This window comes from Myotis myotis, unplaced genomic scaffold, assembly GCF_014108235.1.
Source record: "Myotis myotis isolate mMyoMyo1 unplaced genomic scaffold, mMyoMyo1.p scaffold_m19_p_14, whole genome shotgun sequence".
In the NCBI taxonomy this organism is placed as follows: Eukaryota; Metazoa; Chordata; class Mammalia; order Chiroptera; family Vespertilionidae; genus Myotis; species Myotis myotis.
The window spans coordinates 14,328,826-14,345,665 of NW_023416318.1; the positions used below are offsets into that span (position 1 = coordinate 14,328,826).

The 16,840-nt window shown below is 41.0% G+C and overlaps 1 protein-coding gene across 1 annotated transcript in view; it reads right to left on the reverse strand.

Annotated features, from left to right (window-relative positions):
• Positions 1 to 16,840, reverse strand: part of ANTXR1 (ANTXR cell adhesion molecule 1) — a 215,766-nt gene that overhangs the window by 137,592 nt on the left and 61,334 nt on the right. Inside the window, exon 9 of the mRNA XM_036334285.1 lies at positions 5,329 to 5,389. Within this exon, the coding sequence (XP_036190178.1) occupies positions 5,329 to 5,389 (61 nt within the window). The remainder of the gene's footprint in view (positions 1 to 5,328; positions 5,390 to 16,840) is intronic.

Genomic DNA, 16,840 nt, shown 5'->3' on the forward strand with positions numbered 1-16,840 from the left:
GTAAACGTGAAGCCTAAAACTACCTTCCTTTCCTGCTACCCCACCCAGTTTTATTACAAACAGTGGGAAACAACACAGCAGGAATAATACAACTGCTTCTAAAATGACAATATGAGGAGCTAATTACAACCTCCATCCATTTCTGGAGAAGAAAAACTTAAATGTGGAGCAGTTGGCAGGTTGCACACTTGATTCCAATTAGCTCCTTCCTGGACTACTTGCTGGCATAGTACACTGAAGTGTCCAAGTTTACGGCCAACTGAGTGGGGCCTGAAAAAAGTTGTGCTTAGGCAAAAGGATGCATTTCCTATAGAGGATCTCAACTAGGCAGGGCCAATCCAACAATGGGTCGATTCTCCTAATTATACAGAGACTCATCTGCAAAAATATTTAATTAGGAACTCTAAAAAAGAGTCTGTATGAGAAGGGAAGCAGGTGCTGTGAAAAGTGCTATAAAGGCTCTCCACATAGCAGGTGACTTCTGACATGTTTTAGAACAGGGACTGTAAAACATTGACAGAAGCACCATGCTAAATGGTGACTATATACTTGGCCTGAGTATTAGGTGACAATAGGGAGTGGTGAGGAGTATGGTGAACTGAAAAGAGTACATACTTATTTTAAACGAAGTTTTTCCGTATTCAGTAATTATTATCTTGCAATAAATACAGGCCCAATGTTGCTAGATCTTATTTTTCAAGACTAGATGAAAATCTGAATTTTTAGGTAAAATCAGATTTTAAAATGTCAGCAATAAATTTTAACGTTTCTTAAACAAACAAACAAACAAAAAAACACACAGACTGCGGCCTTAACTGGTTTGGCTCAGTGGATAGCGTGTCAGCCAGTGGACTGAAGGGTCCTGGGTTCAATTCTGATCAAGGGCATGTACCTTGGTTGCCGGCACATCTCCAGTAGGGGGCGTGCAGAAGGCAGCTGATCGATGTTTCTCTCTTATCGACCTTTCTGACTCTCTATCCCTCTCCCTTCCTCTCTGTAAAAAATCAATAAAATATATTAAAACAAACACATAGTGTGGGTAAAAAAAGAACATATGTGTAGAACAGACAGGGTTTGTAGGCTGCTAGTTTATAACCTCTGGCAGTGGTTTCCAGATCGCCTCTTCTCATATGGACATGCCTTTGTCATGCCATTCTGAAAATATGGGGCTTGGAACCATAGTCTGAAACTGGAAGAGTAGGTAGGCCATGGAGTTAGCTCTCTTGACCTGGACACTGGATGAGTATTGATTCTCCCTAAGTCTACATCAGCCTTTTTTGGGTTGTTGTCAGAATCAAACTTGTTGGATATCAAGATAGCTATGATTCTTCTTATTTTTTCTTTTCCCTCATATTGAAGAACTAAGTCAGGTTTCCCTATACCTGCTTGATTGTGAAACTGGCTATTTGAACCCAAGTTCAGCATTTTATATTTGCTCCATTAAATGTCACCCTGTTATTTGCAGCCCAACATGATAAAGATCTGCACTGGGTCTCAGTTTTCTTGTCCATCCAGTGCATTATCTCTCTGCCTCTCTCGGAGCACAGTTTGCTGTCAGAACTATGGCTGTGGTTGAGTTGTTGGTTAAAGAGCTGTGATCATTGTCTTGGGGGGATGCAATAGTCAGCATGAGTGTCCTGAGTAGACAAGCCTGAGTGGGGCTTCAGCAGGGGCTGCTCTGGGGGCCAAGGCAGGGAAGTTATTCACAGAGAGAGAGGGGAGGGGGCTAACAGAAAAGGTTTTTAATGAAAGCAAATTCTACCTCCCCCTCCCCCCCCAAATCTGTCTAGGGCTTTGTCTCCCCATTGGACTTAGACATATGAACAATCAGTTATTTCCTTCTTTACTTTCTCTTCTTGCACATGAGTTAATCACTTTGCAGGTACTCTGAACTCTATCAAAGTTCTCCCCAATATTTTTTCTGTAGCATGTTTTTCTCATGTACGTGTAAAGTTATCAACATTAAGATTCTCACATTGACCTTTAATCTGCATTAAAATGATAGTGATGATAATAATGCCCCTTGTTTTGTATAACAGTGTATGCTTTTCAAAGCACTATCAGAGGTTATAAACTCACAGCCTACAAACCGAGTCCTGGCAGTAGCCTAAAGAAAATCACAGAGGGGCTCTGCTTGGGTCTACTTGACAGGAGTTCCTGGTCATGAACCATAAAATAGGCTCCAGAGGATGATCAGCAACAGACCTTGAAAGAAATCCATGGAAGAACTTCTGGTGTAAGGATTTCCTTTGAAAGGTTCATTTTCTTCCTAGTGAAGTTATTCTCTAACCAGCGTGTTTTAGCCATTTTGATTCTAATTCAAGAAAGATCGGAGCTTGGCGCTTCAAAACTCTGTGTCTTGTTTAATTTTTTCTTTATAAGAAACAAAGGAAATAGAATTGGATAGTTTACTCCGACATACGGAATGATGGTTTGTCTATAAAATATGTCATATTGCACATAAGCCAGAGATTCAAAAAATGTCTAAAGTAAGGTGCCAGAGATTGTCTATTTTATTGATTCTACCAAAGAAACATCTCTTGGAAAAGTTACCAATTGAATTGCTTTAACTTGTTTAACTTTATTAATGCATTTTAATATTTTCTTTGACTTTAAAAAATATATTTTACTAATTTACTTTTCCATTTAATAATATAATGAAATCAATAAATTTGCTAGTTCAGTTCTTGTGGACCCTGATCTTTCTGTGCTATATTCATTTTACACATGTGCTCTCTTTTATTGTCTTGAATATCTCAATGGTATGTAAAGGAGATTTCGGTTCCCAATCTTTGATTCCAGAATTATTTAGAAAGATACTTTTCTATCATCCAAGTTGAAATTTTATTTTGTCCTTGTTCTTTCTGTCTTTGGCTATTATTTTCTAATTTTTCTTCATTTTAATCAGATAGTTCAAAAATATAATTTCTGAAGTGAAAGGGGTTAATAAGGGTCAAATAGGCAAAAATCAGAGCATTGTTTGTTGAAGGAACACAGGAATCAAGACATTCAGTCAAGATTTATTAACTAATTGTTGAGTGCCATGTACTCGATTAGGAAGTGAAGAGAAATAAAATTCCTTACTTGTCCTCAGGAACCCTGCAGGAGGGGACCTGATGATGCTGGTGAATTAACAGAAGTGTATTCATTGTTGTTAGACTCTCTGATTCAACACATTCAGTAGGATGGCGGAACCACAAGTCTGGGTTTTCCTCATGAATGGCATCATTGTACAATTAGGGAACTCCCCTGTCTCCCCATCATTTTTATTTATTTATTTATTTTTATTTTATTTTTATTTTTTTTAAATATATTTTATTGATTTTTTACAGAGAGGAAGGGAGAGAGATAGAGAGTTAGAAACATCGATGAGAGAGAGAAACATCGATCAGCTGCCTCCTGCACATCTCCTACTGGGGATGTGCCCGCAACCAAGATACATGCCCTTGACCGGAATCGAACCTGGGACCTTTCAGTCTGCAGGCTGACGCTCTATCCACTGAGCCAAACCGGTTTCGGCCCCCATCATTTTTAAAAGAAGGAAGTATAAGAACTGTGGAGGTGGGTTTGCCTTGATGCTAATGAACCCTGGTGGGGGCTCTTACTCCACAGACCTCTTTCAAGGCTCTTTTGATTCACGTGACATACGCTTTTATCAAATTTTCAAAGGTAAGATTTTTCAATTCCTTTTATTTATTTCTTTTCTTAGAGAGAGAGAGAGAGGGAAAGAGAGAGAAACTTCAGTTTGTTGTTCTACTTATTTATGTATTCATTAGTTGATTGTCGTATGTGCCCTGACTGGGGGTCAAACCTGTAACCTTAACATATGGGGACGATACTCTAACCAACTGAACTACCTGGCCAGAGCCTCAATTCTTTTTCTTAAAGAGGTCCTCCTGGATCTGGCCCTGTGGCAACCACAATTGTCCCTGCCAGCTGTCCTACCAGGTAGCAATTTATTTAAAGGGCAGTAGATAGTCTTTATTGATTGTTTTCTTTAGGAAATGTACACATATCTCTGAATAGTCACCAAGTATTATTACCAACTTTATATGTTTACATATATCTTTAATGTTTTGTTGTTGGCAAATATTATTCAGGGCCTCTAATTCCTTGAAAGTCTTTCATCTATTCTAAAATATATCCAACAAACTGGAATGAAATCTGTAAGGAATTATTTCATTTATACCAATACAATGTCATAAAGAATAAAAAAGTACAGTATTTGACAAAGCCTGAAAGGTGTTCTTCAATGCTTATAGGATTATATAACACATTTTCTGTGATAAATAATAACTGGCACTGGCATTTGGGAGACTAGAAAGGTGACACTAACAGTGACCTCTCAAGGGTGAAAGACTCAAACTCTTGGGGCACCAGTCTTCACAGAGAGGGTTTATACCAGCCATGGGCAAACTACGGCCCGCGGGCCGGAATAAAACTAAAAAAAAAAAGACCGTACCCTTTTATGTAATGATGTTTACTTTGAATTTATATTAGTTCACACAAACACTCCATCCATGCTTTTGTTCCGGCCCTCCGGTCCAGTTTAAGAACCCATTGTGGCCCTCGAGTCAAAAAGTTTGCCCACCCCTGGTTTATACCCTTTTGTATCTTCAGTACCCAGGACAGTGCCTGGCATTCAGTAGGTGCTTAAATAAGAGTGAAGGGAAGCCTTCAACAATTATACAAAAAGAGCCAGTATGGCTGAAGTTTGCAGTCTGTTACAATAAAAGACAAGAATGAGACCCCAATTTGGATCAGTTAGAGAAAATACTGTGATTCCCAAAAGGCTGATTCTTTGTATAAGCAGAGACTCCCTGTATAAAGGATAGAATTATAACGGTCTTTTACTAAGACAACTGGAGTTGCCTACACTATTTTGTGAGGACTGGCAGATTGAGAAATTAATTAAGATCAATATATTAACTGTGAAGAGAGGCCAGCACTAATTCAATAATTACATAGATTAGCATTCAGGGGTGGCCTGTGATCCCCTGATCATCTGGTATCTGCAGGGCTGCCCTGAGCATAAAGGGTTAGACTCCACTTCTATCCAAAGCAGGGTTGTTGGTGGTGATGTGTGTGAGTAATTAATCCCATGAAAAGAGAGTTTGGACAGACTTTTTCAAAGTTTCAAACAACTAACATGTTGCTTCTTTCTTTTCTTTTTTTCCTAAAAGCAAATGTATTTAGCAATTTTTTACTCCTCTCTCTACCCTACCTCTTCCTGCCTTCTTCCCTTCTCTCCTATCAATGAAACCAACATGTGATTTGAGCTCAAAATATCATTTGTATGAGAGCAATTAGCATTTAATCTCAATTTACCTCCTGCACATATGGTGGATGGTTCAGCTGCTAGAATTTCAATGCAGGACTTCTTCAAAATCTAGAAGGAGAGGAAATAAAAAAGTCAAAGCACAGCTTATTTTGTTAAAAGAGAGAAGTAAGGTTTGCTTTTAGTTACCAAGATAGGAAGAGTCAAGAACATTACGTTGCAGTGGGTGGTTGGTTGGGGAGTGCTTTACTAGTACCCTTAATGTCAAACATGCAATGAGCCAATATTGTGTTAGATGCTTTCCCAAGAGCCATAGGAATCATTCATTGCTTCTTTCAGCAGATATTTCCTGAGTCTATGATATGCCATACCTAGCTATGGAGAGATGCTGGGGAATCAGAATTACAATTGAAAAGATAAATAACAATGGCCGGTCATATGTGGTAGGTGCCAGTGTGAAGGGGCAAACAGAAGGAGCTAAGGAGTTCACGGGGGTGGGGGTGATGGGGAGAGATCACTGAGGTCTGGTACATTGGGAAGGACTTCATGGAAGCCATGGGTGCTGAGGGTAGGACTCAATGAAGTGGAGTGAAGTGAGTTAGGGGAAGGTTGGGGTCCAGGCAGGGAATGGCATTAACAAAGGGAGAAAGTAGAAATACACAAATCTCTTTAGCTGGAACATAAGCAGCTTGAAGAATTGACAAAAGAAAGAGTGATAATAGATAAAGCTGGAGAGTAGGATGGAGATGCCAACCCTCCAGGATCATTCTCAGATGACTGCACTCAGCTCCCTTTTTGTTAGAAAAGCCCAGCAAGAAGGTGAGGAAGAAGGTTTTGAGGGCTGAGTTGTGCCCCACTCTTCAGCAGGACCCCTATGCCTCCCTTAAGTGGAAATGAGGTCTTCTACCAAATAAGAGTCCTGTGCGGTTGGAGGAGTTATAGAGGAACCCCATGACCGCTTGGGGAGTCTGCAAAGAAGGCTTCTCCGGCCAAAGCAGGGCATCTGATTGGTAGGGTTTAAGCTTATCTCCATCATTTCTAAGTCATGTTTCTTAAAATTTCAACTACGCATTTTAAACACGTATAGGATACTGAATTAATTTACCAAGCAAATGCAGTATCTTTATTTGGGCCTTAATTTGGAAATAGAGATGGTTCAGAGGGCTGAAGGAAGTCATTTTTCTATTTACGAAAGGGGCATTTGTTAGAGGAATAGACAGTGAAATTATAACACTAAGTCAATAAAAGGAAAAGCATCTTTTGGCATTGGGGAGCACTCTTGTGTTGATGGATTTATTTGCATGTGCTACTTTGTTCCAGCTTAACTAAAACATACATCACGGGTTACAACAAAATGAAAGATACACAGATTGCAAAAGGAGAGGAAATGGATTAAAGGGAAAATAAGGGGATGCTGAAATAAGGAGTGAGAACATCACAGGGAAAATAGACTGTGCGGAGTTTATTTCCTTGCTAGGAATGGCTCGTGGATTCAGTTCTAAGATTTCCAGTAGCAAATAAGGACAGACAATATTTATGAGATTCTCAAGCTGTAGAATGAAAACAAGCTAGTTTCTCTGAAGAGATAATATTTACCCATTCCAGAGAGAAAGCTGGGCGTCCGCATAGAGAAGCATTGTGAAAGGAAATGAACAACACTCTTCAGATGACAAAACATTAAAATGCATTCACTGAAATAGGCTTCCTCACAACCATGTGTTTTAGGTAACTACATACCTGAAAGCCATAAAAAGCAGTATGCCTTTTTTTGACAGTTCTAACATTCAGATTTCCAGCTACTTTTCCTGACATTCCTTCCCACTCTTGTGCAATTTAAAGGCATTTTGATCCTTTGATTCTGCTATTTGTTTTCAGCTTTCCCCGATTTCACAGTAGGAAACAGTTTGTCTTTCTGTCAGCGTTTGCTTTTTTCCTGGGTCTCTGGCTTCCCCAGCCACCTCTGCCCCCAACCCCAAACACAGGATCAGCCTCAGTTCTTGCTAGTCCCTAAACCTGTTCCAACTGGAGAACGATTTGTGTGCCCCCAAACCCCACAATCCAGTGCCCAGCTCCGTGAGAGTCAGTGGTCCTCACACAGCTGGCTCTGGGGACCTGGAATCACCACTAGCTCCTGAGTGCCCTTCATTGTCACTCTGACTTGGGACCAGGCACCCCGAGGATATATCCTGGGCATCCATGTTTCCCTGTTGGCTTCCCTGTCCTTCCCTTTCCTAGGGTTGGTCCTCTGGGTCTCTTATGTATGCAGTGATGTGCTAGGATTGGGGCTTATCAAAATCTTGATGTGCAGGGACTCAAATCCCAGGTGACAGCTGTCTGACTTGAATGGTGCTGATTGTTCAATCTCTCCCCCCATGTGCTATCATTGGTCTTCCTGCCTGCAGGGCCACCTCAGGAGCCACCCCTTTCAACATGTCCTCAGGCAAGTCTTCAAACAGGCCACATTGGAAGAAACAATTCACCCACATGGAGAAACTTACTAAATAGTGGCATTAAAACAACCACGCAGCTATTTTTTGATGTGTTAAATAAAATTCCTAAGGCATTTGACATCCCTCAATAAATCACTTTATCATCCACAACAAAAGATCTCCAAAACAGTTTAAGAATAAAGATTGGGCTATTGGATCTACTTTGTCCCCATCCCCAACTCCACCAAAACACATAAATGAAATATTTTCACCCATGTAAGTTCTTGACTTTGAACCAATGTTTTTGATCCAACTCTAATACTTAACCAGGGGTCAGTAAAGGCAACACCCGTGAATCTTTGAGCACAAAGACACACTAGCAGGGGTTGTCATCATAAACACATGCTGCATTATTCTCCCAAAGTGTCTGCAATTAGCTGATAAATCTAAGGAGTGTAAGAAGGGCCAAAAAATGTCAGCCAAGCGCTGTGATTCAATCCAGTAAAAACACAACTTTCCCAATCTTAACCTAAACCATCTGGAAGGAATGCATTGCCGCCAACAGAGTAAATTTATCAGTGAGGGGGGATGGGCAGGATTTGTCTGGCACTGTGGCTTCTATTACTGTGAAATGTCTGGTTTCAAAAGGTAGGAAGTCACAATGGCACTGGGTAGATTTGGGGGGTTTCCTTGTTTATTAGCAGCCCAGACTGTACGGTAATCACTCTGTCTGAACTTCCCCCACCCAGCAGATCAGCTTAGGGGCTGGAGACTAGATGAGGGTGAGAAGGTGAAGGATCCGTCCCCCCTCAGCACAGTGGTAGCCATGGAAGAGGTGTGGACACATCACTGGGGAATCGCTGGAGTGAAATCACTAGATGGAGTGGGAGGGACTCACACAGAGTCGTGGTGATGTCAGAGCTGACAGTATAATTGGCCTGTAATGGAGACTGGTTAAGACCACTACATGCCTCAAATATAATCCCTGTGAGAAGTTAGGCCCTGGCCCTGGTCCTGGACTTACCTGACCTATGGTCCTTGACAAACCCTTTAACTTTTCTGAACCCCAATTTTGGAGAGCAATTTCACGTAATGAATAACAGCTTAGAATCTGAAATCAACGAATGGTAGCTGTTATTATTGGGCCCCAAGCTGCACCCTGCCTGTACTGGCCTTGTGGACTTGGACAAGTTATTAAAACTCTGAACCTCAGTTTCCTCTGCTATAAAATGGGGATAAGAAAAACACTGACCTGAATGGGCTGTGTGATGGCAACATGATAACAGACATGAAAGGAGAGATATTTAGTTTGTAAAGTCAGTTGGACTTAGGTGACAAAACTCATATTGGATTGGAGGGTAAGGAAGAGAGTTAAATTCAAGGAAATCTGATAAGGATTTTGTTTAAGGACAGAACAAACAGATGTGCTTGGTCAATACATAGCTATTAACAAGCCTTGGGCCACCAGCCATAATGTACCCTTCATGAAAAAAATTCACTAAGAAATGTCTTCAGAACATTTTTAGTAGTAAAGCACTTAGGAGAATGTCTGACAAATAAAGGTAGGTTTACAGTTGTGAGTATGTGTAACAGTTTATTCTTATACTATTATTTATTAATTATTGTATTATTTTCCATACAAACAACTGAAAACTACCTCTTGCCCACCCCATACATTTGGTCATCAAACCATGATAGCTGTTATTATTACTTTTCTTATCACCACCACTACTGCTTTTACTGTTGGGCCAAGATGGTAGCTCAGAGAAGCTTACATCCCATCACTCATCACTGGCCTCAGGCTTAATTTGTTGAAAAAAAAAAAAAAACACACAAAAAAACAACCACAAAAAACAAGGATGGCGAATAATACTTTCCTGTCAACTTTTGGAAAGATTTCAAAAAGGAGCTATATGGGGAAACATGTTTAAAATCCATAAAGAACTATATAAATGCGACGTGTTGCCACTGGTATAGTTACTTTTGCACATCTCATTAGATTGTTGGCAGAGTAAGAGAGGCAGCAGAGCTTTGCCAAATAATAAAAGCTACTCGGTATATTTAAAGTGAAATCCATTGTGGACCAGTGCAGGTTGTATATAAGAGTTTATTTTTTTGGACTCTAAAAGCCCAAGGTCCCTTTTCATAAAATTCTCAGTTTATACAGAGATTTTGCAAGAATCCTTAAAGGATTATAAATGTTGCATGGAGTATTAGGAACACCCCCTTTGCCATAGGCACACCTCATTTTTTTTCTAATTGCTCTGCCTCCTTAATTTTCATTTACTTGGCCATTTTCTGTTAGAGGATGTGTGTGTGTGTGTGTGTGTGTGTGTGTGTGTGTGTGTGTGTGTGTGTGTTAATAAAAGACCAGCCTCTTTTATTCATTCATTGCTTCCACACATCCTTCAGAGCATGTTCCTTAGTGTCTTATTTGGTGTTAAGGGCACAGTCTGCTTTTAAGACGTCCGGGGCTTGGGACAGGCTAGTCCACAGGTGGTTAACTATCTATTGACCAATTCCATCTGTCTAGTTCTCTAAGATAAAACCTAGCAGTATTCCTTAATTTCACTCTCTCTGTCCAATGTGGATTTTGCCACCTAAGTGCTAATGATTTTACCAGTGAAATATTTCTGCATCCACCTACATTTTAGTATACATTACCATCCTTCAGAGGACTTGTCTTGGTTTGTAATTATCTAAATATTTTGGGTTGTTTGTTCATTGTCTATCTTCCTCTTTTAGACTATAAATTCTATGGACTTATTTTTACCCACCACTATATCCACAATACCTAACCTGGCACATAGTAGGCACTAAGTAAATATTTATTGAATAACTATGTGAATAAATGGGACAATTTCTGCATGACTTCAGAAACTGGCATTCTAGCATATTATGCATTGGTCTTCCTTCTTCCCTGTAGTTATAATCTTAGGGTTTTATTCCTCATCTTCTAACACCTCCTTCTTATTACATGCCACCATCTTTGGGGACCATTTTCTCAGGGTACTTATTTAAACACTGTGGGTGTATCATGTCTAAGACCAAGATTGGCCTACTTTGTAAAAGCCCTTGATGCCTTTACTTGGAAAAACATGTAGAGTTCTGTGTATAGGGGGTGAGGCTCAGGCTCCGACAGAAAGACCATACGCTCTATTATGGCAGAATGACATTGGATAAGCCTGGGGACCATTGCGTTTAGTTTAAAAGGCCAGGCAGCTTGGGATACACAGCCAGCTCCTCCAAGCCGTCAGGATTGTCAATGCTTCCCCCATGAATTTCGAAACTACAGCAGATCCTCTAATAACATCGATTCATTTAACATCATTTCATTATGTTTGAGACGTTTATGTCAGCTAACCTATGGTAAAATAGATTTCAGTAATGTCATTTCACTGCAGTTCTAAGAACCTATTTACAATATTAAGTGAGGACTTGCTGTATCTAATTTCTAATAAAATGGAAGAAAAAAAAAAGAAGTCACCTTTTCTATCGCTTCTCGGCCTTTTGGCTAAGATCAAGTGTAGAAGTCACCTTTCCTAACTAAATTCCACTCCATAATTTAAACCAATCATCACACTTATTATCAACTATGGACATTATCCTAGATCATGTCTTTTCTATAGAATCTGAATTACTATTAATAAAATAAAAATGTACTATTATGCATACATCTTTCTGGGATTCATATATGAATATATATATATATATATATATATATATATATATATATATATGCTTACATTATACCAACTAAATACTCTAACATGCAAGAAACATTTTGAAGGCTTTACTGAATGTTGGACAATAAAGCAAAAGTTTCTGTCTGGGTGAAATAAATGCTCCTCTTCTCTTGGTTAATTTCACTCTGAAGGAGTATAGGACAAACAACGTTCTGAAAAGGAGGAAATCCTTTTATTTTCTTCCACGAAATCACTTTCCTCTCCTGTTTTCAGAAGGAACGCTCAGATAACTGTGAACTTCAAAACGCAGTGTATTTAGTAAGAGGAGCTTGTTGACCTGAATATTGGCAAAGGCAGCGGCTCTCCTTGAAAACTGACCCCTGTAGCGAGTGTTTCACTGGATTTCGTTCTAAATTCTGCTGTTGCTTTTGTAATCGATCTTAACAGATTCTTAGGTACAGGAGGAGGAGCTGGGGGAGTTGGTGGGGATGGTTCCTGAGGATTACTCTCTGCGATCTTTGTAGCCTCTTCCTGCTATTATTTTTATTACAGTTGGATTCATTAATAAGCCAAACAGAAATAATAGCTTCGTTGAAATGACCAGCCTGAATGCCTGCAAAGTCTGAGCCTAATTAATGACTGCTGTGGCAAATACTTTTAAAAAAAGATTTTCTGCTCACTAAAGAAACTGTAATTCTATTTCTGTTTCCAGGCAAATGCGCACGGAGTCCAAATACCCTCTTTTATAGATATGGTCTTGGAAGAGAGGATGGGGGAAGGACCGAGGATTTTATATGACACAGAGCCACAAACATACCTCCTCATCGTGCAGTGTAGGTCGCGAAGGGCATGCAACCCTCTGGGCTGCTGTACAATGAGTAAATAAGCACAGCACGACCTTGGACACCAGGGGAAATACGACAAATGGGGCAGTCTCTGTCATCACACGATTTACCACTGACCCAGAGGAACAGCACAGGGCATGAAAAAGACCCAAGAACCAGGCAAGTGGTTCCAACTGGTGCTGCTGGAGTTCGAGGCAAGAAGGGTTCCTGGTGGAGGAGCCACCAGGGCAGGCTCCGTGGAGAACAGAAGACTGAAGCAGGGACTTGAGATATTCAGATGTCCCAAAGTGGCTTCCTCCAATCAAATAAGCCCGACTTAAAAGGAGGGTGGCTGCTGCAGAAGTGGTCTCCGCCTGCCCCCCCTGCGAGGTCTGGAAAGAGACTTAGTTCTGTAAAGACAGGTACTTTCCAGGACTGCGGGAATGTGCTAAACTGTGATTGGAGGGAAGCCCGGAGCAGCTCTTCGTGGGATCTTGGAAGGGTAAGTGGGAGGGAAGGCCTGAAGATGGGCTTTGCCTTTTGTCATAGCTTTGCTAGGACCTGGACCATATTAGGGGCTACGCTTCTTTCACATTCCCATGAGCGGGAGGGGGAGGTCAGCACAGGGTATGGTTTTATAAGTAAAATAAATACATATACACCATGGAAGAGATTGGCTCCTCAGTTTTGCTGATCTTACAGCTTCTTCGTTAACAAGGATGTTCATGCCAAAACTCGCAAGAAATTCTTGCAAATACAATTGTTTGCTCAATACTTGATCAAACACGCATGAAGCTCTGTTCACTGACTCACCCTCTTATTAATAGGAAGCCCGATGCAAGTTCAAATATTTATTCCAGGGAAATGCTCCTAGATGGAGGTGGCCTGGTGCCAGGAACTGGTTTTGTCTTCTCATAGGCAGCGCGCGTGGTTCCGGGCACCGCCCTCAATTGCACACTAAGTGGGGGCACCTGGGGGCAGAAGCTGGCATCTCAGTAAAGGCCAAGTGCTGGGATTCAAAACTGCAGACCATTTCAATGTGATCTGAGCCCGGCTTCCAGGCAGGTTCTTGTTCCCCTGCCTGCAGCCCTTCTGATAAAGCAAACCAAGCCCGGAGCCTGGTTAGACATACTCTAACCTGAGGGCTGGTGCTGCATTTACCCACTGTGGTCCCTGGAATTTTCCCGAAGGAGCCACAATGACAGAAGGCAAAGGAATAGCTTCTTCCTTTCCAGCTTAACTGGCTTAAAGGTCTGCAATCTTCCAACCAACCAACTTTTGTCTTATAATTTTATCAACCAGATTCTGCAAAAGCAAGTAGGAATACTGTCCTCACAGATAGAATCCTGATCAAGTGTGAGGGAAAGATGTTTCTCCCAGCCCGTGTCAGGCTTCCAGCTTCCTGTGATGATGGAAATTCATCTGCTGAACAGAACTTGGGATTTTCAGAGATGCTGTCCACCGAGCAGTGAAAGGCTCGCCCTGGTGCCCTGTCAGACCATGTGGGTTCTGGTCTTGCCTCTGCTGTAACTGGGCGAGCTGCATCAAGCCATTTCCCAATTTTGGTTGTCAGTGCCTCCTTCTCGGACGTGGAGCTGCTTCCTGGCCTGGCCACGTTATTCAGTAGTGTCCTGTGGTCATTCTCCTCATGGACATAGAGACAGACTTGAGTCTGTTCCAGATCACAGCTCATGGATGTGTGGCCTTGGACAAGTTAGCTAATCTCTCTGTCCTTTAGACTATCTGCTTCTGTAGAGGGAGTAACAATATCTACATTAAATCATGGTCATGAGAATCTGATGATTGTGTAAAATGATTTGCCTGGTATCTAGCACATGAGAACTCAAAAAGTGGTGGCATTTCTTATTTTTACCTTCCTAAGGAAATGAGGTGGGAGAGGGCACAGACTCTTGGGTCATGGAGTTGAGTTCCAACCCCATCCTCCACGTTAGAGCTATATGCCCTTGAGTAGGATGTCGGAGCTTCAGTTCCTTCACTTATAATATGGGAATAAGAGTATTTCCTTCACAGGGTTGTTATGATTTTTAAATTAGATAATATTAAATGGGATGAAAGAACAATATGTGGCTTCCAAATCAGTTATCTACAGCTGTTGATTTCTTTCTGTCTTTCCCTATGTCCTACCAATGAGAGACTAAAATGAAAAACAGGTGAGAGCACTTTGAAAAATAACACATTATACAAATGTGACACATGAGGACTTCTCTCTTAAAGTAGAGAGGGTTGAAGAACAGCAAAAAGACCAAAATAGGAGTCAGACTGAGGAGGCAGAAGATCTGGGACTTGATGAATCCTGGCTCTAGGATTCAGTAGCAGTTTTCCGTTTCCTCAGACATTCACAGCCCCAAGTATTGTGGAAAGAGCAGGATCTCTGCAGCTAGACCTGGGTTCAAATTTCCCATTCTACCATTATGAGCAGGCAGACTTGGGGCAGTTTATCCAAACCGCTTGCATCTCAGTATCTTCACCTGCACAATGGGAATAATGAATCCTTCTTCAGAGAGAGATTTTTGAAGTGCCTAGCAGAGGAGTTGGTGCACAGAAGATGCTCAATAAATCCTAATGATTTTTCTTCTTCTTTACAGTGTTTACTTATTTGTTATCTAAAGGGGATATGGATGTCTCACGATCTCTGGGAGCTTTAATTTCAAGCATGATTGTTCTAATGTCAGACTGTGTCTGACTACAGTTTCCCACAGTCCCTACAGTAAAATACCGTGGCCTTCAAGGCTCCCTATGATTTAACCTCTGCTTGCTTCTTCACTTCATCTTCGGCCATTCTCCACTTATAGGTTTCGCCCTTCTTACATTCTGCTATGCTTCATCCTAGGGCTTTGCTCTGCCCTAGAATATTCTATCCATGCTCTTCAATGAATAGTTCCATTTCTTCCTTTAGGTCATCTCTTCAAAAGAGCCCTGATTCTTTGTCACCCCCTTCACTCTTAATCTCAGAACTGTGCTATGTTATTTCTTTTATACCACATATCACAATTTTAATTATACATATTGATTTGCTTGTTTTTATGCATCCCTCCCTCTAGATCAGGAGTTCTCAACCTGTGGGTCGCGATCCCTTTGGGCGGTCGAATGACCCTTTCACAGGGGTCGCCTAAGACCATCCTGTATATCGACATTTACATTATGGTTCATAACAGTAGCAACATTACAGTTATGAAGTAGCAACGAAAATAATTTTATGGTTGGGTCACAACATGAGGAACTGTATTTAAAGGGCCAGAAGGTTGAGAACCACTGCTCTAGATGATAATCTCCACTAGGGTAGAGTCTCTCTGTCTGCTTTACTTATAATTGAATGGCCAGAGTCCACCATAAGAGGTTTTCAATAAGTACTTGATGAGTAAATAAATACTAGCCCCTGCTTCTTAAAAATAAGGTCACTCTGGGCAGAGACCTTTATAAACCACTTGAGCTTATTGCAAGCTGCCCCGCACTCTTATTTTGGATAATTAAGCCCATTCCTATTTTATTATGAGAAAACAATCAGCCACCACGCAACCTCCATGGGCACAAGCTGCATTAGAAGCTTTAGATGGGGGGAAAAACAAGAACTTTCTTTTCAGTACCCACAAGGATAAATGAACCTAATTCTTAAAAATAGCCCACTTTTAGGCCATAATTATTTCTGTCTGACTTGAGAAAGATGAGCCCTGCTGCGCTTGTCCCTGTTTCTCTGTCCAAGCAAACAAATTAACAGCTACCATAAATACAGGTTTCATGTATTGGAAGGATCGAAACCACTAGCATAACTCCCAGATAAAAGCCCCTAAGAATGCTATCATTCAGCTAAAAGTTTGGAGTCTCAAATTATTATTCTTTTTCCCTTTTGGGGAGACATTTTTTGCTAAAAGTTCTTAAAAATCTTTGGCGTCATTTCCATTTGGGGGCAAGGAGAGCTTTATAAATATCCTGGCTCAAGTTGAGCTTGGGTGAGTTGTTAGGTTGAAATATTTAAGGACAACAGTGATTTATGCAAATAAAAATTATAATTGTTATTATATAACAAAAATAATCCAAAGTACTTGGGGAGGAACCAACTCTTGAATGGTGTAGGCACATGTCCCTGTTCAGAACCCAGCCATCTGGGGGCAGGACTTCTGCAGTAGCCTCATGATAGAGCTCCTGCCTCTGGCTGCCCCCAGTCTCCCATCTAGATACACACTGCCATCAGATTCTCTTCTTAAACATCACTTGTTAGACATTCAAAATGTTTCAGTGCTTATACCTTCTAAGTTGAAGTTAAAGCCTCTTCAAGGCTCTTGTCAATCTAGTTTCAACCCAGTGTCTTGGCTTATGTCCCATTACTCCTGACTCCTTTACCCAAACTCTCCCACCAGACAGACAGGCATTATTATTGTCCTTGGAAAATGCGTTGCTCGGGGCTGAGGTCACATCATCTCTTCTCTGGTGCTACCCATCTCCCTTCCCTGGTGGTTCAGGGGCTCAAGTCTGCCCTGCTTTCTCATGAAGGCTCCAGCCAAGAATCATCCACCTCTGAGCTTCCAAAGGATTCATGGTCAGACCCAAATCCTGCTGTTCATCCTGTCTTGCACCATTTGGATGTTGTTTTATATGGTTATTGAA